The sequence below is a fragment of the Nycticebus coucang genome, chromosome 7, assembly GCF_027406575.1.
Source record: "Nycticebus coucang isolate mNycCou1 chromosome 7, mNycCou1.pri, whole genome shotgun sequence".
Lineage (NCBI taxonomy): Eukaryota > Metazoa > Chordata > Mammalia > Primates > Lorisidae > Nycticebus > Nycticebus coucang.
Window position 1 is genome coordinate 121,061,764 of NC_069786.1, and position 24,957 is coordinate 121,086,720.

A 24,957-nucleotide genomic window follows, 5' to 3' on the forward strand; every position below is an offset into this window, starting at 1 on the left:
CAGCAAAGTAAGAACTCAGAAATCAAAGGACAGAACCTAACCTCCACACTGATGCAAAAGATAAAACTAAGCAATGGACTCTCACCAAATAAGACGAATAGAATACTACCACACTTATCAATTATCTCAATAAATGTTAATGGCTTGAATTCCCCTCTGAAGAGACATAGATTGCCTGACAGGATTAAAAAACACAAGCCATCCATTTGCTGTCTGCAAGAAACACACCTGGCTTCAAAAGACAAATTAAAGCTCCGAGTCAAGGGTTGGAAGACAATTTTTCAGGCAAATGGAATTCAGAAGAAAAGAGGAGCTGCAATCTTATTTTCAGATACATGTGGATTTAAAGCAACTAAAGTCAAAAAGACAAAGATGGTCACTTTATATTGGTCAAGGGAAAACTACAACAAGAAGACATTTCAATTCTAAATATTTATGCACCCAATTTAAATGCTCCCAGATTCTTGAAGCAGACCTTACTCAGTCTGAGCAATATGATATCTGATAACACCATCATAACAGGGGACTTTAACACACCTCTTACAGAGCTGGACAGATCCTCTAAACAGAAATTAAACAAAGATGTAAGAGATTTAAATGAGACCCTAGAACAACTATGCTTGATAGACGCATATAGAACACTCCACCCCAAAGATAAAGATATACATTCTTCTCATCACCCCATGGAACATTCTCCAAAATTGATCATATCCTGGGACACAAAACAAATATCAACAGAATCAAAAGAATTGAAATTTTACCTTGTATCTTTTCAGACCATAAGGCACTAAAGGTGGAATTCAACTCTAACAAAAATGCTCAACCCCACCCAAAGGCATGGAAATTAAACAATCTTCTGTTGAATAACAGATGGGTGCAGGAAGAAATAAAACAGGAAATCATTAACTTCCTTGAGCATAACAACAATGAAGACACAAGCTACCAAAACCTGTGGGATAATGCAAAAGCAGTTTTGAGAGGAAAATTCATCGCTTTAGATGCCTACATTCGAAAAACAGAAAGAGAGCACATCAACAATCTCACAAGAGATCTTATGGAATTGGAAAAAGAAGAACAATCTAAGCCTAAACTCAGTAGAAGAAAAGAAATATCCAAAATCAAATCAGAGATCGATGAAATTGAAAACAAAAGAATCATTCAGAAAATTAATGAAACAAGGAGTTGGTTTTTTGAAAAAGTAAATAAAATAGATAAACCATTGGCCAGACTAACTAGAAATAGAAAAGTAAAATCTCTAGTAACCTCAATCAGAAACAATAAAGGGGAAATAACAACTGATCCCACAGATATACAAGAGATCATCTCTGAATACTACCAGAAACTCTATGCCCAGAATTTTGACAATGTGAAAGAAATGGATCAATATTTGGAATCACACCCTCTCCCTAGACTTAGCCAGGAAGAAATAGACCTCCTGAACAGACCAATTTCAAGCACTGAGATCAAAGAAACAATAAAAAAGCTTCCAACTAAAAAATGCCCTGGTCCAGATGGCTTCACTCCAGAATTCTATCAAACCTTCAAGAAAGAGCTTATTCCTGTACTGCAGAAATTATTCCAAAAAACTGAGGAAGAAGGAATCTTCCCCAACACATTCTATGAAGCAAACATCACCCTGATACCAAAACCAGGAAAAGACCCAAACAAAAAGGAGAATTTCAGACCAATCTCACTCATGAATATAGATGGAAAAATTCTCAACAAAATCCTAGCCAATAGATTACAGCTTATCATCAAAAAAGTCATTCATCATGATCAAGTAGGCTTCATCCCAGGGATGCAAGGCTGGTTTAACATACGCAAGTCCATAAACGTTATCCAGCATATTAACAGAGGCAAAAATAAAGATCACATGATCCTCTCAATAGATGCAGAAAAAGCATTTGATAAAACAGCATCCTTTTCTAATTAGAACACTGAAGAGTATAGGCATAGGTGGCACATTTCTAAAACTGATTGAAGCTATCTATGACAAACCCACAGCCAATATTTTACTGAATGGAGTAAAACTGAAAGCTTTTCCTCTTAGAACTGGAACCAGACAAGGTTGTCCTCTGTCACCTTTACTATTCAACATAGTGCTGGAAGTTCTAGCCAATACAATTAGGCAAGACAAGGAAATAAAGGGAATCCAAATGGGAGCAGAGGAGGTCAAACTCTCCCTCTTTGCTGACGACATGATCTTATACTTAGAGAACCCCAAAGACTCAACCACAAGACTCCTAGAAGTCATCAAAAAATACAGTAATGTTTCAGGATATAAAATCAATGTCCACAAGTCAGTAGCCTTTGTATACACCAATAACAGTCAAGATGAGAAGCTAATTAAGGACACAACTCCCTTCACCATAGTTTCAAAGAAAATGAAATACCTAGGAATATACCTAAAGAAGGAGGTGAAGGACCTCTATAAAGAAAACTATGAAATCCTCAGAAAGGAAATAGCAGAGGATATTAACAAATGGAAGAACATACCATGCTCATGGATGGGAAGAATCAACATTGTTAAAATGTCTATACTTCCCAAAGCAATCTACCTATTCAATGACATTCCTATCAAAGTACCTACATCGTACTTTCAAGATTTGGAAAAAATGATTCTGCGTTTTGTATGGAACCGGAAAAAACCCCGTATAGCTAAGGCAGTTCTCCGTAACAAAAATAAAGCTGGGGGCATCAGCATACCAGATTTTAGTCTGTACTACAAAGCAATAGTGGTCAAGACAGCATGGTACTGGCACAAAAGCAGAGACATAGACACTTGGAATCGAATTGAACACCAAGAAATGAAACTAACATCTTACAACCACCTAATCTTTGATAAACCAAACAAGAACTTACCTTAGGGGAAAGACTTCCTATTCAATAAATGGTGTTGGGAGAACTGGATGTCTACATGTAAAAGACTGAAACTGGACCCACACCTTTCCCCACTCACAAAAATTGATTCAAGATGGATAAAGGACTTAAACTTAAGGCATGAAACAATAAAAATCCTCCAAGAAAGCATAGGAAAAACACTGGAAGATATTGGCCTGGGGGAAGACTTCATGAAGAAGACTGCCATGGCAATTGCAACAACAACAAAAATAAACAAACGGGACTTCATTAAACTGAAAAGCTTCTGTACAGCTAAGGACACAATAACCAAAGCAAAGAGACAACCTACACAATGGGAAAGGATATTTGCATATTTTCAATCAGACAAAAGCTTGATAACCAGGATCTATAGAGAACTCAAAGTAATCCACATGAAAAAAGCCAACAATCCCTTATATCAATGGGCAAGAGACATGAATAGAACTTTCTCTAAAGACGACAGACGAATGGCTAACAAACACATGAAAAAATGTTCATCATCTCTATATATTAGAGAAATGCAAATCAAAACAACCCTGAGATATCATCTAACCCCAGAGAGAATGGCCCACATCACAAAATCTCAAAACTGCAGATGCTGGCGTGGATGTGGAGAGAAGGGAATACTTTTACACTGCTGGTGGGACTGCAAACTAGTACAACTTTTCAAGTATGGAGAAACCTCAAAGCACTCAACCTAGACCTCCCATTCGATCCTGCAATCCCATTACTGGGCATCTACCCAGAAGGAAAAAAATCCTTTTATCATAAGGACACTTGTACTAGACTGTTTATTGCAGCTCAATTTACCATTGCCAAAATGTGGAAACAGCCTAAATGCCCACCAACCCAGGAATGGATTAACAAGCTGTGGTATATGTATACCATGGAATACTATTCAGCCATTAAAAAAAATGGAGACTTTACATCCTTCGTATTAACCTGGATGGAAGTGGAAGACATTATTCTTAGTAAAGCATCACAAAAATGGAGAAGCATGAATCCTATGTACTCAATCTTGATATGAGGACAATTAATGACAATTAAGGTTATGGGGGGGGGAGAAGAAAGAGGGATGGAGGGAGGAGGGTGGGGCCTTAGTGTGTGTCACACTTTATGGGGGCAAGACATGATTGCAAGAGGGACTTTACCTAACAATTGCAATCAGTGTAACTGGCTTATTGTACCCTCAATGAATCCCCAACAATAAAAAAAAAAAAAAAAAAGAGGCCAGTGGCCCACTGTTTAGGTTACTATTGCTGTGTAACAAACCACTCCAAACTTCATGATTTGAAACAATCATTTTATTTTGTTCACAATTTTGTGGGTCAGGAATTCAAGAAGCACTTAGCGAGGCTGTCCTCGTGTGGGGTGTCTCAGGCTGCTGCTGTCAGTTGAACTTTCCACCTGAGAGCTCACCTGGGCTGGATGTCCAAGATGGCCCACGCACATGGCTGGGGGCTGCCGCCGGCTGTCGTCTGGGACCCCAGCTCAGCCACTGACCGCAACACCTGGCAGTCTCAGACAGCTGCCTTCCCACAAAGAAGCAGGCGTCAAGTACATGGCATTTTTTTTTTTTGAGACAGTCTTACAATGTTGCCCTCAGTAGAGTGCTGTGACATCACAGCTCACAGCAACTCAAACCGTTGGTCTTAAGTGATTCTCTTGCATTAGCCTCCCAAGTAGCTGGGACTGCAGGCACCCACCACAATGCCCGGCTATTTTTCAGCCTCAGTGTATATGGCCAGTGCCATAACTACTGTACTATGGGCACGGAGCCATGCACGGCATTTTCTGATGTCACTTCAGATATTGCACAATGTCACATCCACCATATTCTGTAAGTGAGTCACTGAGGTGGCTCAGATTCATAAGGAGGGAATATAGACCCCACTGCTCAATAGGAAGAAGGTCTAAAAGTTTGCAGAAGTATTTTAAAACCACTGAACCACACACATACACATGAGCTACACAGTGGAGTTGTCTTGAAGTCTCATGAGGATCAGATCCCCAGAACTACAGTTTGATGTTTCAGAAAGACAAAAACACCTCATATTGTCCCTTGTGTATACACGTCCCTTTATAGAATTTTCTTACACTTCCTCTAACTGCTCCTTTCACCCTTTGGAAGTTGTGAGAATAGCTCAGCAGGTGAAACGGGATGGGTAAGAATGATGGTGGTGGGGAAATGGCCACTCACAACTATTTCGCTTCAGGCTCACTCCCTCAGAAAATACACATAATTTCCTTTTCATTTATGCATACAGAACCCCGTTGTACACACTACAGGTGCTAACTACATGCTGACACTGCTCCTGCACAAATTCCCAAGAAGCTAGAGGGAGGGTGACAAGAACTGTGCAGCTAGAGAGGCAGAAGCCAGGAGGCCATAGCAGGAGGCGTGGGAGATAATGAGGACCATTTTAGAACTTGGAACTTCCACTGAAAATGGGATAGGAGAGCTGAGGGTTTTGTATAGGGGACTGGTATGATTTGAATCATGTTCTAAGATGATGTTGAGAACAGCCTGATGGAGCAGAACAGGGAAACTGGTTAGGAGGCCACAGGAGTAATATGGATGATGAAGGGTGGGGTCATGGTAACACCAACCGCATGCTGAGAAGTGGCCATTGCTGGGATCCACAGGGAAGGTGGAGCCAGTACTGGGGTGTGGGTCTGCAAGCTGGCCCGTGTGGTCAGCACACATTTCAGACTTGTGATTCATTAGCTAGATCAACAGCTGATATGACTCCTGCAGCAAAAGATATAGATGTCATATCTGACAACAAAATGCAAGAAAGATGAAATAAAGTCCCCAGATCACCTGAGTAAAGAATTACTTGTTTTTACTCAAGTGAATTCAGAAATGAACACATTTCTGCTTGACTGTACACTATTTTTTTTTCCCTCTCCCTTTCTTCTTCTTTGTAATATCACACTGGGCTAATGGAGCCAGATGATTCTACTTACGGAAGTTGCTCTCTCTAATCAGTTCCTCTAACCACAACAGCTCAAGGAAACCACACAACAGAACTTTCTACATATTTGGCCTAAAAACATACCTGCAATTCTGCTAATATGTTCAATAAGTGAATGAAACCCAGAAAAGATCTCCACCAAAGGTCTAAAGACTTCAAGGACAGAGCAGAGCTTGTGTGACAGAGGCGCTGAGAGCACAAACACGAGGACCAGTCCCCGCATCCTAGGGGCTTCCAGGCGAGAGCAAAGCACATCACACAGGCCATTACCACGGGCCACGTCTCATGACGAGTTCAAGCACGTGGCAGGTCTAGAGAAAGGATTTAAATAAACTTGCAGTTGTTCACAAATAATTTTCCTTTCTCTGAGTTAAGGTATTTTGAATTCAACAAATTGTGCAGTTGTCTAAATCTAGATGTCACAGAATTAACTGAAAAAAATCTACAGGGATTAAAATCTCCTTGTTTACCATTATCTTATTAAAACTCAACCTCACATTCACTCAATAAGTAAGTGATACCTAGAATTCAGAAATATTAAAATATTGACTGCTTTGTGACTTTTATTAGGGTTTGATTTTCATGGTAGAGTCTGCAAGCTATTGGTTAGAAGCAAATGACATTTATCTGTTATTAAACCGGATTTAAGTAAAAGTCTTTTAAGAGTGTCACGGGTTTAACAGTCATACTCTCTCTAGAGCAAGGACGCCCAAGCTTAGGTGCAGTGGCTCACAGCTGTAATCTCAGACTTTGGAGGCCAAGGACAAAGGACTACTTGAGCCAGGAGTTAAAGACCAGCCTAGGCAACATAGCAAGAATTTGTCTCTACAAAAAAACAAAATTAAAAAAGATTTAGCCAGGCTTGGTGTGCACCTGTAGCCACAGCTATTTGGGAGGCTAAGGAAGGAGGATTGTATGAGCCCAGGAGTTAGAGGCTGCAGAGAGCTGTGACAGGGCCTGTATTCCAGCTCTACTTTTTGAAAAAGTTTTAAATCATTAGCTTGATTTTGTGACACTCCTTCATTTTTGGCTGTGCATTCATGTTAATCTATTTCAGATAAAAGTAAAATTTATTTCTAGAAAAAATGAGCTTTCTAGAAAATAATTTAGAAATAGTAGAATATCATAAAACACTAATTAATAACCACTGCTCCTTATAGAGTACATGGGAAATAAATAATTGGCTTGTACTAAACTTGCATATTATGTTATGACACAAGCCATATATTGGTGCCACCACTGATTTATGACTATAGAAGAAAAAAAAAAAGAACAGTGAACACAGTTCTCATGTGCCTCTTGATCTTAGACTCCAGGGCAGGAGAAAATTCTCCAGTGTATAAAACCATAGTGCCCTTGCTACCGGTGTGAGGAAATTCCGGCTGCTTTATCTGTCTCCAGCATGTCAAATTTGGAATCTAAGATTTTTTTTAAATATGAAGGGGTACTTGGAAAGAAGCATGGACTTTGACCTCCAGGTTGTCCACTTGAGAAACTGATACGATTTTCTTTTTTTTTTAGACAGAGTCTCACTGTACCGCCCTCAGTAGAGTGCCGTGGCATCACATGGCTCACAGCAACCTCTAACTCTTGGGCTTACGCGATTCTCTTGCCTCAGCCTCCTGAGCAGCTGGGACTACAGGTGCCCGCCACAACGCCCGGCTATGTTTTTGTTGCAGTTTGGCTGGGGCTGGGTTTGAACCCACCTTCGGCATATGGGGCCGGCACCCTACTCACTGAGCCACAGGCGCCGCCCGAAACTGATACGATTTTCATCATGAGTTAACTGCAATTCCAAAATTTCAGATGTGTTTGGGTTACCTACCCAAAGAAACAAATTCAAATATTGGCAACAGTGTGAAGATGTCAGCAATGTGAATTAAAACCTGACAAATATGCATATTCTTTGATGTAGCAATCACAATTCTTGAAACTTTATCCAGGCCAAAAGTGAGAAAGGAGGCTGGTGAGGGCATGATGGTGGGGGAGGTGGCCCCAGTGAGGGAGGCATGTGACTGTCCACAGCTGTCACCTCGGAGCAGCTCGCCTTTCCCTGCAGCTCCATAGCAGTCTACACCACGCTTGGGTGTTTGCAGTATTTCATCTTGTCCACGTGTGGGGGAGCCAGGAGTTTGAGAATCCAGCTGCCTATGAAAATGGTGACAGTTCGCTCCTCCTTCTCTCGGGGAGGAGCCTGCACTGTGGTCTCTTGAAGACTCAGTAAACTTCCTATAGGCTGCACGGTAGTGACCTCACAGTTCTGTGAGCAGAATCCTTGGTGACGGCTAAATGCAAATTCAGGAAGCCCTTCTCTCCTCAGCGTCAGTCCTGAACAGTCCTGCTTCACCTGGGGTTTTGGCAAAGGAGCAGGGCTCACCGCTTGCTCTGCAACACGCAAGGAGGAGCTGCAGCTGCTGCACCAGCCAGCACATGGGGATGGGGATGTGGGAGTTGGCTCTCGGCCTTCCGTTCTCATACAACAATAAAGTCTAGTAACTACATAAAAAATTCTCCTAATAAAGTAATTGGAAAAGTGGGCAAAGATAAACATATAAGCATGCTGAGCTTGTATGTTTTTTACATTTTTTTAAATTTACAGTTTTAAATATTTAGGGTTTAATTAAAATAATCAAAATGTATATAATCTAATTTCATCATAGGATTGGGGAAATTAATGATGGGTTAGGCACATAACAGAATAAAGGAATAGTGCTGTATAGGTGAGATCATGCTACGGTTAAAACACACACACACCCCCCACCTCAGTGGACTAAAACAATGAAGATCTCTTTCTTTCTTTTCTTTTCTTTCCCTTCCTTCTTCCCTTTTATTTTATTATTATTATTTTTTTTAAAGAGGATAAAAGGCATACAAATTTATTTAAGTATGGGAGCAGAAATCACTGAGTGATTACCCCAACTCCCCCAATGGGGTATAAAAGCTCATATAACCTTTTCCACAGGGAAAGGAGGAGATGGGTAATGTAGACAATTATATGAGGGGCAGTACATGCTTATTAGGGACAACCAATAGATCCAGGAGATAGAAATTAACTTGTCAAGAAGCAGGCAGGCAGGCAGACATGCGTATCTAGTAGAAAAATCCATCCAGGTGCGGTTGCATTCTTCCATCTTCTTCTCTGCCTTAGACCTTGATGTAACAAGGAGGGGACTGAAGGCAACTATGAGTTTTTTGGTAAGAAGCATTCTCGTTCAGACCAGGAAATTCCAGAGAAAGTCCCTCCTTACTTGGTAAGTTTACTTGGCACTAGTGTACTTGGTGACGGCCTTGGTGCCCTCAGACACGGCATGCTTGGCCAGCTCTCCAGGAAGCAGCAGGCGCATGGCGGTCTGAATCTCTACTGAGTAACTCTCCTTGCGGCCACGCTTCTTCCCATCCTTTTTCTGAGCCTTAGTCACAGCTTTCTTGGAGCCCTTCTTCGGAGCAGGAGCAGACTTTGCCGGCTCAGGCATGATGAAAACAAAAGCACAGGCTACCCAGAAACAGCCAGGAGAAAATAATGCCTTCCCTTTTATTTTTTTCTGAGACAGTCTTACTCTGTCACCCTGGGTAGAGCGCTGCGGTGTCACAGATTGTAGAAACCTCAAACTCTTGGGCTCAAGAGATCCTCTTGTCTCACCCTCCCAAGTAGCTGGGACTACAGGTGCCCAACACAACACCCAGCTAATTTTTCTTTTTTTTTTTTTTTGAGACAGAGCCTCAAGCTGTCACCCTCAGTAGAGTGCTCTGAAATCACAGCTCACAGCAACCTCCAACTCTCGGGCTCAAGTGATTCTCCTGCCTCCACCTCCCAAGTAGCTGGGACTACAGGCACCTGCCACAATGCCCACCTATTTTTTGGTTGCAGCTGTCATTGTTGTTTGGCAGGCCCGGGCTGCATTCAAACCCGCCAGCTCAGGTGTATGTGGCTGGTGTCTTAGCTATTGAGCCACAGGCACTGAGCCTTTTCTATTTTTTTTAATAGAGACAGGGTCTCAGGCTGGTCTCAAACTCCTGAGCTTAAGCAATCCACCTGTTTTGGCCTCCTAGAGTGCTGGGATTAAAAGCATGAGCCACTGTGCCCGACAAGATCTATTTCTTTTGCTCACACGAAGTTCACTGCAGGTCCAAGGCAGTTGTGTTCCTGGGATGACCTGGCATCACACTTTTCACCAACACATGCTTCCAAGTCTGTCAGGGAAGAAACTGCCCCAGTGGAGAGCCTCTTACCAGCAGAGAAATGCTTCTGCCCACCTGCCATTCACTAAAGCAGTCATGAGGCCTTACCTAACCTCCAACAAGTGGAGAGAGGTGATCTCACTATGTGCCTAGGTGACAGCAAGGATGAGTGTCTGCTGCAGCCACACAGCAGTTACCAATACCAATATGAAGCTCTATTTTTTGACCCAGGCAAACTATCATGATATATTAAGTGAGAAAAAAAAGTGTGGTCTCATTAAAAATATATCAGTATGTACGTGATATGCAGGGACAGAAGCATTTTAAAAAATCATTGGTGTCTGGGTACAGTGGCTCATGCCTATAATCCTAGCACTCTGAGAGGCTGAATCAGACAGATCCCTTGAACTCAGGAGTTCAAGACCAGCCTGAACAAGAGCGAGGCCCTATCTCTATTAAAAGTAATAGCTGGCCATTGTGGCAGATGCCTGTAGTCCCAGCTACTCCAGAGGTTGAGGCAGGAGGATTGCTTGAGTCCACGAGTTTGAGGTTGTTGTGAGCTAGGCTGATGCCATAGCCCTGGGCAGATGAGAGTGTATCTCAAAAAAAAAAAAAAAAAAAAAAAATCATTGGAAAGATATAGAGCTTAAGTTTAACAGTGATTTCTCTGGGTGGGGTAGGATTAGAAGGACTTAAAAAGATCTTGTTTTATACTTTTTCATTGTATCTTTTTTCCTTGTTTAAATAATAACGGTATTATTTGATGATGAGAGAAAAGTAAAGCTATGTCTATTTAGAAAAACCTACAGTAAACTCCCTTCCTGGCTTCTAAATCAATCTCTTACCAGTTTAGTTGAGGAATCCGCTCTCCCAGGTCTGAACCACCACATGTACTCACAAAACCGAGCTGCCGTGGTGGGGAAGCAGAGGGTAGCCGTGGTGACGCTCAGTGGCCTGTGCAGCCAGACGGCCTGGGTATCCTGACTGCCGATTCCAGCAGGCCTCCCCAAACTCCGGCAGGGATACAAATACCCCCCTCCCTTGCATACAACACCAGTAACATGCTAGTAAATTCAGGGGGGAGGAAGGGAGAAGGTAGCACCTTCAGACAGAATCCTCCTGGCTTTCTGACCTGTGAAACGGAAGAGATGATGCTGGCAGAAGTGTTACAGGACTGAATAAGATAATACGGGCACAGCACCCAGCACACAGAAGGTGCTAAATAAATGGTGGCTTCCATTATTGTCTTATGTCTAGAGCAAAGATAACAAAAGCTCAATTAAGCAGACATGGTAACAAGCAAGGAGTATTTTATCGTATGCATAGTCTCAAAACCCCCCACAAAAACAGAACCCACAAATAGGAGCAAAGAACAAAGTTTTCTGGCATCTCTGGGATACACTGGGCACCGCGTCTTGTAGAAACATAGCCAGTACGAGAACAGAATGTACGAATTAAACATTAGCTTTTGCTTCCCCAATCAAAAAAGGCTATAGAGAAAACACTTTAAACTGTAATCCAATGGAAATTTGTTGCACAATTAAACTTTAGCAGACTCAAAGAGTTATTATATTGTAAACGGCAGAAAATAGAGTAGGCATTCAATAATCTGTTCACAATTAACAATTAAGCAATAGACACTTGAATAAATATAGCATTACAGTAATTGGTTTCTTACATTTTAGGAGATACCAGTAACGGAAGTAGAAAACTGATTTTAGAAAAATATGTCCTTGGATCAGAGCTCCTACGGCATTTATTACATATTTGGATCACTTTCAACAGTTTAAAAATATAGATACTAACAACCCGAATTCTTTAGGGGAGAACAAAGTGATACACTAGAGCAGATATTTTTTGTTCATCTTCTCTTTATAGTGAGACCCAGCTACACACAGTAAACAGAGATTTACAACATAATGAATAATTTGTTTCTACTAATGCCATAAGGGTATTGCTATCACTTGGACTAATAAAGAGCAATTTAAAAACATGTTTACAATGAAGAATTGGCATTTCCTTATCCTACAACACTAGATTAAATATAAGCTTCTTCTCTACTATTCTGCACTCCTTTATCCCTACTGGTACAAATGAGCTTGCATATTCAGGAATGGAAAGACCAGTAAACTGTTACTTGAAGAACTAATTTAAACGACCCATTTAAGAGAAGTGCAATCAAAATAAGGCAAGAGCTATAAGCCTATCTGTACCTTCTCTCTGAGTCTCGTCAGTACAATTGAGAAAATAATTTTCGCCCACCTCTATAAAAAATATTACCCCTTTGCTACCTAAAACCTGATATATAAGATAAGCCTGGCATATGTGTCTTTAAACAGAAAAAAGAAACTGGGCCAGGATGCAGAGCAAGCTATAGCAAAACATTCTCCTTTCCTTTCCTAAGATACCTCACTTCAATTCTTCCTTAAATATAAATTCCCTCCTTGATTTATATTAACTTAACCCCTCAGGAGGCACTATAACAACTTTATGTTCTCCATGGAACACAGGGTTTTTCATAAAGAATTTCTCAAAATAAAACAAGTGTGAAAGCTATGGAGTACTCTCAGCAGCCATGATATTCTGTTCAATCTACCACAGATATTAAGAAGTCACATTTTACAGAAGTTAAGAGAAAACAAAATCACAGTTCAGCACTCTTCCACAGGGCAAGGAATTGCTTGTGTTCTAATTTCCTCTCAGGACTTAATAAAACCCCCAGAATAGCACCACTGTTTGGGCTGAACCATTAACGGGACTAAAATTTATACAGGAAGCTTAACACTTAACACTGTGGTTGAAAAGTTACCATCACTTAATTTTACTAAACTATGTTAACAATATGTATGTTTAAAAGTGTCTGGGAGGCCGGGCGTGGTGGCTCACACCTGTAGTCCCAGCACTGTGGGAGGCCGAGGTGGGTGGATTTCCTGAGCTCAGAGGTTCGAGACCAGTATGAGCAGGAGTGAGTCAGAGCGAAACCCCATCTCTACAAAAAAAAAAAAAAAAAAAAGCCGGGCATTGTGGCCGGCGCCTGTAATCCCAGCTACTTGGGAGGCAAAGGGCAAGAGAATCGCTAAAGGAAGAACAGAAAAAAAAGAAAGAAAGAAAGAAAGAAAATAAGAAAAAAACCCATCAAATTAAAAAGAGTGAAAGCTAGCTGAAATTGAAAGCAAAAATTAAAAAAAATAAATAAAAGAGTCCAGGAAAGTTTATCTTTTTCAGGTGATATAACATGACAATTATAAGAAGCAACAAAACCCTTTGCCTTATTTCTGAAGACAAGTCAACTTTTCATAAATCATTCCAGAACACAATGTGCCTTGCCTCCTTCCCTTATTATCTGTGTCCCACAGCCATTAACACATCTTAGTTTAACTGCCTGTCTTAAACTTCTTAGTACCTCTAAGACCTGGTATAAAACAGGCCCAGTCCCTCAGTTTTATCATGTTGAATGACTACGTTCTTCCAACACGATCCAGACACAGACAGGGGAAGTCCTGAGATTTTTAAAATCAATACATTGCTAAGAATAACAAAGCTACTGTTGCTATCTATTTTTATATTTGTCCTTTAAAAAAGTTGGGCCTTCTCCACTCACTACCACAGTCCTCCAGTGATACATGAACTATAGTTTAAAAAAAAAAAAAATCACATAGATATTAGCATATGAAAAGACATGAACCTGTTCAGATATCTTTCTCATCCTAGTACTCGGGGCCCAGAAGCTTTAGAAACGCCACCATGCACAATGGTTTTTCCTAGTGGTTATGAAAGCAATTTACAAGGTGAAAATTACTATGCAAGAACTGACTGATGTTTACAGCTCTGGGTCACCAATTTCCTACTCTGACATATGAATACTACTGGTTCCAGCTAAAAGTCAGAACGGTTTAAAAGCTATAGAGTACTTTCCTGAAGATGATATTAAATTGCCACAGTATCTGAGAGTCTCATCTCGGAACTGCAGGCAGCAGGTGGCAGTCAGGAGGGTGGGCTGGCCCACGGGACAGACTGATCATTTCCCGTCACAATCATGCTGGTTGCTGGGTTTTCCATTAGTTGTTACTGTGATGAGGGAAAGCCAGGCAGCTTGAGTGACTCCTTGACTCCTATGTTCACAGCACCATAAAAACATTTTTGACCTCAGAGCACATTTTGGGGGAGAAGGAAGAATGCGGATTGCCTTGGTCACTACAGAAACTGTACAACTTACTCAAAAACAACTGCAAAATTTCATCCATGGTGCAATGGCTGGGAAGAGAACCAACTGGAGGGAGCCGAATGCTAAGTGCAGATCATAGCACTACCCCAAAAGAATAGGCGTCTGTAAGAAGTTTATAATAACTAAGTATAGAGGATATTCACATCCTGCCAGGACATAAGGAGAGATCTCTGGTTTCCTAAGTTCCTATTGCCACCCCTCAGGAGAGAACCAGTCCTCCTCCCCGCCAACTCCTGCTCCTCCCGCAGAGCCCTGGGAGTCCTCAGGAAGCCCCTGAGGGGAAGTATGTCTGTAGCTGGGACTGCTTTAAAATGTTCTAAGTGTTGACTTTTTTGCTCAACTTTTTCCAGGCTAAAACACTCATTTACTAGATAATTCCGTCTTTACACCTTAGCATACTTTTCATGAGGAAGTTTCGCTGAAGTAATTCCATCCCTCAGGGAGCCATTACACACAGACCTTTTCCACATTAGTCCCCACAGGTAATTTCCACAAATGCCCCAAAACACATCTTTACATTTTCTTCATTGTAAAAATGCTGATTTGTTTTTAAGTGGCTACTGTCTGTCCATTACGAGACAGTGACGTCGGAGCTATGTGGGAAGTTTCATTTGGTGGAGTTGCTGTTGGTAAGGTGTGGACATCGCCCAGCTCCCGGATCAATGTGGAGAAAACCCAGTTGCCAGGCTGCAGACCACCACCGGCGTCATGTCCCAGATCTACAGGGGAAGAAAAAACGGGAGAGGCAGCACTGACCGCATGGCGCAACAGCCAAAATCAACACTGAGTGACAAACCACTGTCAAAATAACCAATTCCCTCATCTTCTTCCTTCACTATAAAACCTCTTTAAGATTTAGATAGAGATAAAACAATGTGATTCAGGTTGGCTGTACTCCTAACACTCTGGGAGGCCGAGGTGGGGGGATCCCCTGAGCTCAGGAGTTTGAGACCAGCCTGAGCAAGAGTGAGACCCCGCCTCTACTAAAATAGAAAAAAATCAGCCAGCCAATGTCAAGAGCAACAAAATGAACTTCTGCCTCAAAAAAAATAAAAGAAATGTAGTTCACCAAAATGTGAAAAAAGCTTATATACAGTATCTTGATACAAAAAAATTACATCACAATGTTTTATTATACATTTAATTTTTCAAAAGCCCACTGGGAATATAACATTTCAGTTTCACAACTCAAGAGTGGTACTCGGTACACAACACTCACTTTTGATTTCTGCATAATTGAGTCAATGATTGAACAACGAGGATGCCTTCTGGTCAGCATGAAAAGGTGCGCGAGCAAGACAAGGGTCATCTAGAGATGGGCTTGCCCCAAATCCAGGCCAGCGAGGGTGGAGGCACCGGAGGTCAGATGGGCACCCACAGGGCTGCCAGGCCCTCCCCAGCCTACTCCATCAGGTTGACGCGGCAGAGGGAAACGCCAGGGGACTGACTGCCTCTGAGGGCAGCAATTTGCTACTCAGGGTTTAAACTGGCAATTGCGAAGGAAGGTGTGCTTCCCAATCAGAAAGGGTTAGAACTCCAGCCCATTCATAACATGACCATGGGGCAATATGAACTGAGATGCTAATTGAGACAATTAGCCAGCTTACCTTTACAACACGGTCGGTCCCGCAGGTCACCATCAGTCCCCTGGCAACGTCCATGGACATGTGGGAAATGTTGTGTTTTCCTTCATGAAAGGTCGCTAGAGAAGTTCGACTAACAAAGAAGACAGAGGTCACTGAAACCTCACCCTACTGTACCTGTGGCTGACGGGTAAGCTTTTTTAGCAACATAAAAAAAGTAAATACTTACAATAAGACTGTTAAAATTTTTTCCTAAAAATGTGGCTATGGCTTTGAAAGCTAATCTTACATGAAGGGGGGGGCAGAAAGCATGATTGCAAGACTGTTTCATAAAACTCCCAAAATAATGTTATGCTTTTTACTGGGAAGGCTGATGCATTCCTAGACATAAGAACAAGAACTTTTTTTTTTTTTTTTTTTTGCAGTTTTTGGCCAGGGCTGGGTTTGAACCTGCCACCTCTGGCATATGAGGCCAGCGCCCTACTCCGCTGAGCCACAGGCGCCGCCCTCTGAACAAGAACTTTTAACAGAAGAGGAGCGACACTGAATAACAGCATGGTGGGGGCGAATCCCTCATGGGCAGGCTGCAGACTCCCTGAAACCCCCCGAAACCCCCCTGCCGTCCCCGGGCAGCGCCTCTTATAGCCTGGCTCTTACTCTCCCCTGACACCAGCAGCTGCGACCCTATCACTAATCCCAGCCCCCAAGATGACGCACTGACTTTCCAACTTGGGCCTCTGTCTGGGTTTGCCAGTCTGCTACTTTAAAAGATGATTTTAAGGAAAGGAGAAGAAAATGGTGGATCTGCTTGAGTCGGGGCAGAAATGGGTCTACACACAGATGTGTCTTACTTGCAAAGAGTTATTTAGAAACAGAATTTAAGGTCAGGCTTTTGTGGAAGAACAAATGTTGGTCTCTGGAGTTTATCCAGTAGTTAAATTTATGTACCTGTGTGGCATTTTGTGGAGAGCCAGCTCAATCATTGCCATCCATACGCGGCCCTGTCCCTGCACAGCACCCTGTGGGTGGAGGGGGCTCAGGAACGTCCACTCGGCTGCTGGACGGGCCTTAGCATTCCTCATGGCACTCAGGAGAAATCTGTCCAGGCCAATGGGGCAGCCTGAGATGAACACTAGTGGCCTTAAGTCATAAAGGTGGAACAGAATCCTCTCTTTTACAATTGGTTTATGAGACAAGGGCAGGCAAACACTCACTCCTCATCTTTGATGGAGTCGTAACAGGAATCACAGACCCGGACTTGAAACTCGAAGCCCATGACGGGGTAACTGGAGCGCTTGCTGCTGCACTTCCCGCAGACGGCCTGCCCACACTTCCGGCAGTGGTGCTGCAGGGCACGGGGGCAGGACAACAGGGCCTTAGGCTCTGCCTTAATGCAACATGGCTTCCCTTTAGAGTAAGGGACTAGGAGCGGGGAAGACATGCCTGGAATTATAATCACCCCAACTCAATGTATGAATTAACACAGAAAAGATAGACACTTGTGATATCAGTCAAGGATTTCCAAACAACTGTGCATTATTGGTCAACTACTGATTTTTATTCACTCAGATTATCTGTCTACATGTTAACAATATTACTAAGAACAAACTGAAAATTTAGGAGCCTGACCATTGCAGATTTTAGGGAGGAAAAATCAATTCCTATATCATAGGAAGGTTTAAAAGTAAGTTTTAAAGGGTGGCGCCTGTGGCTCAAGGAGTAGGGTACTGGCCCCACATACCAGGGGTGGCGGGTTCAAGCCCGGCCCCGGCCAAAACTGCAAAAAAAAAAAAAAAAGTTTTAAATGTACTACGTACTATGCCCTCACAAAGAAACTAACATCCACAATCCCATGTTTTACTTCTTCTCTCCCCCCCACCCCCTTTTTTTAAAGTCAGGGTCTTACTCTGACACCCAGGCAGGAGTGCAATGGCATGATCATAACTCACTGGCCTTCAACTCTGAGCTCAAGCAATCCTCCTACCTTGGCAAGTAGCTGGGACTACTGGTTCATGCCACCTCATTCTTACTTTTTTTTTTGAGACTTAGCCTCAAGCTGTCGCCCTGGGTAGAGTGCCGTGGCGTCACAGCTCACGGCAACCTCCAACTCCTGGGCTCAAGCGATTCTCCTGCTTCTGCCTCCCAAGTAGCTCAGACTACAGGCACCTGCCACAACGCCCGGCTATTTTTTTGGTTGCAGCCGTCATTGTTGTTTGGCGGGCCCGGGCTGGATTTGAACCCACCAGCTCAGGTGTATGTGGCTTGTGCCTTAAACGCTTGAGCCACAGGCGCCGAGCCATTTTTACATTTTTTTTTTTTTTTTAAATATAGGGTCTCACTAAGCTGTCCAAGATGGTCTCAAATTCCTGGCCTCAAGGCCGGCCTTGGCTGGCCTGGCAAAGTGCTGGGGTACCAAAGGTGACCACTGTACCCAGCCATTTGCTATTTCTTTTAATTTCTCAAATTGTGATTCTGAAAATAAGCCTCCTTAAAATTTCAAAATCATCCAGTTTTATTACTGATTTTGACATATTATTTTGCCACTAAAAGTTTAGTGACCAGCATCTTTTCTCTCTCTTTTGCATTAGGTCTTCATGCATAAAAGTAAAATTGATTTCTCTCTATTTCCTTTCGAGGTAGAGAATACATTACCCATCAATTACCATGCACTAGTTACCATCAGCCATGCATTGATAAAATTCAGATGCTATTTCAGAGCTTTAGAATGATGTCAGAGCTGAAAAAATTCCCCTGCCAGTTTCATAGTACATCTTACTGTAGATGGCTTTTTGAGTAAAATCAAAAATTTTGTCAGCACATAGAAACTTTAGGCTAATACTCCAAAGGGATGCAACCAATAGAAAAAGGAATAAAATCAGCATTCTTTTCTTACTCACCTGCACAAGTTCACACTCGCCCTGAATGAGTGACTACCTTCAGGACTGCTGCAGACACATATTTTCTTCAGAGAACTTTAGTATTATAAGAATGCCTAGTGCTAATCTCATCTTTGGCATCTACAGGCTATTTGAGGCATGTTTCTTTAATTACGAAAATTAAAAATGGTACTCGAAATATGCTTAATAAAGATGTTCAGGTATAATGGAATAACTCAGAATAATTTAAAATTCATAGGGCCGGAGTATTCCAGTGAAGACTATATGATTACCTTGTACCTGTTTGTGACAGCACACAGCACACGCATAATTGCAGGCCTTAATTTATTCTAATTCTGTGCTTGGCTGGTATAAAACACTGCCTTTAGTAGGCAATACCCCTAAACCGAAAAACAGGCTCTCAGGACATCCCATATATCCCTGCTCTTCCAGGGCAGGCCGCGCAGTAGTAAACTCACAGTCTTGCTGGCCCCGGGAAATGTCTTGCTCATTGTTAGCACATGATGATAATGTTATAAAAAGTACAGGAATAAAGAATGATTCCAAAAAAGAAAAGACAGATTAATTATGTAAATAACAAAACTTACAGACCAGGGACACAACGACCCTGGCTACTCACCTGCCTCAGCCCCAGGGTCTTTGTGTCCCACATCTGTTTTATGTTCCAGAAAAAGGGCTGCTCACATTTCTGACAGGAATCACTTTCTAACCACTGAGGAGCCTGGGGGCAACACAAAGTCATAACCAACATCAGCAGGTGTGTTACCCCGACATTTAAGGAATTCACAGTTCTAGATCTTGCTGGTGCTAGGATTTTTTTTGTTTTAATTCTGTGACATATTCTAGATGCTTTCCATGTTCAATATTACCTTTAACTGCATTTTGAGTAAATGTGACAATTTTATCAATGTTTACAGGGTTGTTCAATTTGTAATCTACAGATGAGAGAATTTTTTATTGGGAACTATTTCTTTTAATTTCCAAGGCAATATGAGTTTTATTTGTGCTAACTATAAGTGTTAATCATAGTCTGATTTTTGACAGATAACATCTAGCTTTTAACAAAGTGATACTTCCTCATATGAAAGCCCGCATGACTATGAACTCTTAAGGGTTGTCTTTATATATATATATATACATATATATATATATATATATATGGGTTGTTTATATATATATAGGGTTGCATATATATATATATATAGAGAGAGAGAGAGAGAGAGAGAGAGAGACTCACTCTGTTGCTCAGAATACAGTGCCGTGGTGTCATAGCTCACAGCAACCTCAGAGTCCTGGGCTCAAGTGATCCTCTTCCCTCAGTCTCCCAAGTAACTAGGACTACAGGCACCCTCCAAAATGCCTGGCTAATTTTCAATTTTTTTTTAGTAGAGACAAAGTCTCACTCTTGCACACTCTGGTCTTGAACTCCTGAGCTCAGGCAATCCATCCACTTCGGCCTCCCAGAGTGCTAGGTGCACCTGACCTACATATATCTTTTTATACCAAAGTTGTTTGAAATCTCTATCCAGTTGAGTAAAAAGCCACTTTTGCAGAATCTGGGGAACTACCACTTGGAAAAGCTGCAGGGTCCCAGGTGACCAACGGCAGCCGAGTTGTTCCAGGTGGGCATTACGCAGGCAGCTTCACCTCCTCCCGCCCTTCCCAGCTCTCAGTAGCGGGCCCCGGTGGGAGCCACACGCCCATCCCGCAGCCTCCATTGAGTAGTGAGCTCTGATTCCATTAAGTCTCTGTGCACATTTCTTTCCCCCACTAGCCAATGAGTTATTTGTTAGCTTTATTCATCCTTACATATCTATAGCCTGTCACACAGCAGATTTTCAATGCACTTTTGTTGAAACAGAAGAATTAAACTCTCAAAACTGCTTTATTAAGAACTTAGAAAATACAAAGCATTTCTCTAAATAAAAAAGTTACAAATTGTACTCTCTGTTAAAAACTGCTTAACCCCAATCACTTAACATTATATAGATGCAATGAAAATAGTGGAAAATATTATTTTCTATAAATTAATCTAAATAGTATAAAGAGATCATTTTTTCTTAATCTTGAAAGTTAACACTCAAGGAAACAGTATCTGATAGAAGGAGATAACGATTGTGGAATCACAGAATTTTTGAGTTACACTGACCCTAAGAAAATATTCTGTGAAGATGGGGAGTTTTGTAGAGAATTTAAAGGGAGTTTTGGTGGTTTGCAAGATGGGTGCCCTTAGTTCTTCAGTTTGTTTCCTAGAAAATTGCACCAAAACCATTAGTCTTCCTAGCGCTTATTTTAGCTGTCACTAGAAACAATTCTACATGTGGAAGAAAGGTCTTTTTTCCTAACAAATGCAATCAGTGTAACTTAATTCTTTATACCCTCAATGTGTCCCAAACAATAAAAAAAAAATGTGAAAACAACCTTAGACGTGTTGAAAAAAGAATTTACCACTAGATTCCTATATCAGTCAGGATTAGCTCCAGCTAGGAGCAAAAGACCCGAAATAGCAATGGCTTAAACAAGGTAAAAAACAAACAGAGAGGTAGATATACGAAACAGAAGAGAGAACCAAGAGATGAATCCAGCTACTTAGCGTTATTTGATCTTTGACAAGCCAATTAAAAACATTCAGTGGGGAAAAGATTCCCTATTTAACAAATGGTGCTGGGTGAACTGGCTGGTAACCTGTAGAAGACTGAAACTGGACCCACACCTTTCACCATTAACTAAGATAGACTCTCACTGGATTAAAGATTTAAACTTAAGACACGAAACTATAAAAATACTAGAAGAAAGTACAGGGAAAATACTTGAAGAAATCGGTCTCGGCAAATATTTTATGAGGAGGACCCCCCTAGGCAATTGAAGCAGCTTCAAAAATATACTACTGTGACCTGATCAAACTAAAAAGCTTCTGCACAGCCAAAAACACAGTAAGTAAAGCAAGTAGACAGCCCTCCAAATGGGAGAAGACAGATTATGTCTCCGACAAAGGTTTAATAACCAGACTTCACAGAGAACTCAAACGTATAAGCAAGAAAAGAACAAGTGATCCCATCTCAGGCTGGGCAAGGGATTTGAAGAGAAACTTCTCTGAAGAAGACAGGCACACGGCCTATAGACATATGAAAAAAATGCTTATCATCTTTAATCATCAGAGAAATGCAAATCAAAACTACTTTGAGATATCATCTAACTCCAGTAAGATTAGCCCATATCACAAAATCCCAAGACCAGAGATGTTAGCGTGGAAGTGGAAGGGAACACTTCTATATTGCTGGTGGGAATGCAAATTAATACATTCCTTTTGGAAAGATGTTTGGAGAACACTTAGAGATCTAAAAATAGATCTGCCATTCAATCCTGTAATTCCTCTGCTGGGCATATACCCAGAAGACCAAAAATCACATCATAACAAAGATATTTGTACCAGAATGTTTATTGCAACCCAATTCATAATTGCTAAGTCATGGAAAAAGTCCAAGTGCCCATCAATCCACGAATCGATTAATAAATTGTGGTATATGTACACCATGGAATACTATACAGCCTTAAAGAAAGATGGAGACTTTACCTCTTTCATGTTTACATGGATGGAGCTGGATCATATTCTTCTTAGTAAAGTATCTCAAGAATGGAAGAAAAAGTATCTAATGTACTCAGCCCTACTATGAAACTCATTTATGGCTTTCATATGAAAGCTATAACCCACTTATAACCTAAGAATAGGGGGTAGGGGAGAGGGAGGGGAGGAAGGGGGGGAAGGGGGAAAGGGAGGGAGGTGGGGGAGGTGGGCGGAGGGAGGGTGATCAGTGGGATTACGCCTGCAGTGCATTTTACAAGGGTACATGTGAAACTTAGTAAATGTAGAATGTAAATGTCTCAACACAATAACTAAGAAAATGCCAGGAAGGCTATGTTAACCAGTGTGATAACCCAAAGCTCTTTTTTTCTAGGGGTGGGGAACAGAAGGCACTCATAAGTAGACTGAAGAGGGCTGAGATAGAATAGAGATTTCTCTAGATAACCAGGGTAATGTTGGAATGAGAAGGGAAGAAGGGAAGAAGGCAAGCGTGACTCAGAGACATGCGCCTACGTGGGAAAATTACTATCTTGAGTTAGAATTAGGTCTTTGTTCATGTAGTAAACAGACGTATCTACATTATGTCTTTGTGATTGGCAGAAGGGAGATGAAGGCTGGTGACGGCTGCTTTACTGCCTGGGGACACTGTCCCTAAGGGAGACACAGCCACAGCTCAGGGGAAAAACAGCAGATGCAGCCTCCTAGTCTTATGTTTGGGACACACCCAAGTGTAACTCCTACAAAACCAGCCACATGGAACAAGAAATGGCACAAAATATATTCACTACTGCCATTTCCAACCAACGCTAGGAAGGGCTATGGTGTCTTCAGGGGGACACAGTGAAGGCTTGAGTAATAAACGAAGTGAGTTTACTCGGCAGCTGGGAACTCTGTGTTTACCACGCCAAACGTGACCTAGGAAAAGAACACTGATTTGCCAACTTGCCAATTCCTCACGTGCTCCAGAAATTTACTTTTGTCTACAGTTAATATGCTGAATTTTTCTATTTCCATTGATCACATAATATCCATTAAATATTACTTTATAATAAAAACCTTAAGAAAACAAACTTTAGTTGTCTGGAATTCAGAAGGCTGGTCCTCAACCAAAACAGAGGAGGATTAAACACTTCCAAATGTATTTTAAAAAAAGAAAAAGAAGAAAGAAATACCTGAAGGAAAAGTCTGTATGTTTTCCCCTTCACCTCTCATTTATGACTCCTGTTTTTATCTATAAGTTTTAATAATCTGTTTCCAGGTTCAAAACAGATTAAAATCTGTCCCAGAAGAGACTAAGGAGGGTACAACTGGAGGCAAGAAAATAGTTTCAGGAAAAACTTTGCTGCTTCTATGTGAAAGAATTTTGTGTGCAAATACAAAATGTTATCACCATGCAGTACACAGGATTCATGGTCAGAACAGTGACACTGCACCAGCAAAAAGAGTCAGTACTCTGGGAGGCCGAGGGAGGAGGAGGGCGCAAGCTCGGGAGTTGGAGACCAGCCCGAGCCAGAGGCAAGACCCTGTCTCTACTCAAAATAGAAAACTTAGCTGGGCGTCGTGGCAGGAGGATAGTTTGAGCCCAGGAGTCTGAGGTTGCTGTGAGCTAAGCTGATCCCACAGCACGCCAGCCTGGGCAATAGGGTAAAGCTCTGAAGGAAAAGAAGGAAAGAAAGGGAAGAAAAAAAGAAAGGAAAGAAAGGGCAACAGAGAAAGCTCTGAAGAAGAAGAAGGAACGAAAGAAAAGAAAGGAAGGAAGGAAGGGAAAAGAAGGGAAGGGAGGGAGGGAGGGAGGGAAAGAAATGAGTAAAGTACATCAAATGTGGACATTTTCATCAAAATGGTTATGTTTATTTATTTATTTTGGTTTTTGGCCGGGGCTGGGTTTGAACCCGCCACCTCCGGCATATGGGACCGGCGCCCTACTCCTTGAGCCACAGGCGCCGCCCAAAATGGTTATGTTTATAAGAGCAATGTCAGTTAAGCGATACATCAGTGCATTCCTAACATTCTAATGTTTTCAAATGACTCAATGTCAAGCAAGGTTTTTTTTTTTTTTACATACATATAAGTCATCTTTAAATTCTCAATTCCTTTCTAATAGTCACTGTAAGTGGCTATAACAGCCCAGTCTCAGGGTCAGGTCTCCTGAGTTAGAATCCTGGCTCTACCATCAGGCAGCCCCGTGTCCTCATGAATGCTTCTTGACTTCTCCATGCCTCGATCTCCTCATCAGTAAAAAGGAGATAACAGAGGTGTACATCTGTAAGGTTTTGAGGATTAAACGAGTTGATATTTGAGAAGTATTTTTTTTTTTTTTTGGCCGGGGCTGGGTTTGAACCCGCCACCTGTGACATATGGGACTGGCGCCCTACTCCTTGAGCCACAGGCGCCGCTGTTTAGCTAATTCTTTTTTTTTTTTTTTGTAGAGACAGAGTCTCACTGTACCGCCCTCGGGTAGAGTGCTGTGGCATCACACGGCTCACAGCAACCTCTAACTCTTGGGCTTAAGCGATTCTCTTGCCTCAGCGTCCCGAGCAGCTGGGACTACAGGCGCCCGCCACAACGCCCGGCTATTTTTTGGTTGCAGTTTGGCCGGGGCTGGGTTTGAACCCGCCACCCTCAGCATATG

The 24,957-nt window shown here is 41.8% G+C and overlaps 2 protein-coding genes across 3 annotated transcripts in view; both read right to left on the bottom strand.

Annotated features, from left to right (window-relative positions):
- Positions 1–7,362: 7,362 nt before the first annotated feature.
- LOC128590290 (histone H2B type 1-K-like) lies at positions 7,363–11,202 on the bottom strand. The gene has a single exon (XM_053597588.1). It carries the CDS (start codon positions 9,329–9,331, stop codon positions 9,116–9,118), a length of 216 nt encoding a protein of 71 aa, XP_053453563.1. The 5' UTR covers positions 9,332–11,202; the 3' UTR covers positions 7,363–9,115.
- Positions 11,203–11,330: 128 nt separating this feature from the next.
- Positions 11,331–24,957, bottom strand: part of WDFY1 (WD repeat and FYVE domain containing 1) — a 66,768-nt gene continuing 53,141 nt past the window's right edge. For both annotated transcript variants that reach the window (XM_053597583.1, XM_053597585.1), the window contains exons 9-12: positions 19,362–19,463; positions 17,060–17,190; positions 15,870–15,978; positions 11,331–14,981 (exon numbers count right to left, since the gene is read on the bottom strand). In XM_053597583.1, the coding sequence (XP_053453558.1) occupies positions 14,922–14,981; positions 15,870–15,978; positions 17,060–17,190; positions 19,362–19,463 (402 nt within the window). In that variant the 3' untranslated portion in view covers positions 11,331–14,921. The remainder of the gene's footprint in view (positions 14,982–15,869; positions 15,979–17,059; positions 17,191–19,361; positions 19,464–24,957) is intronic.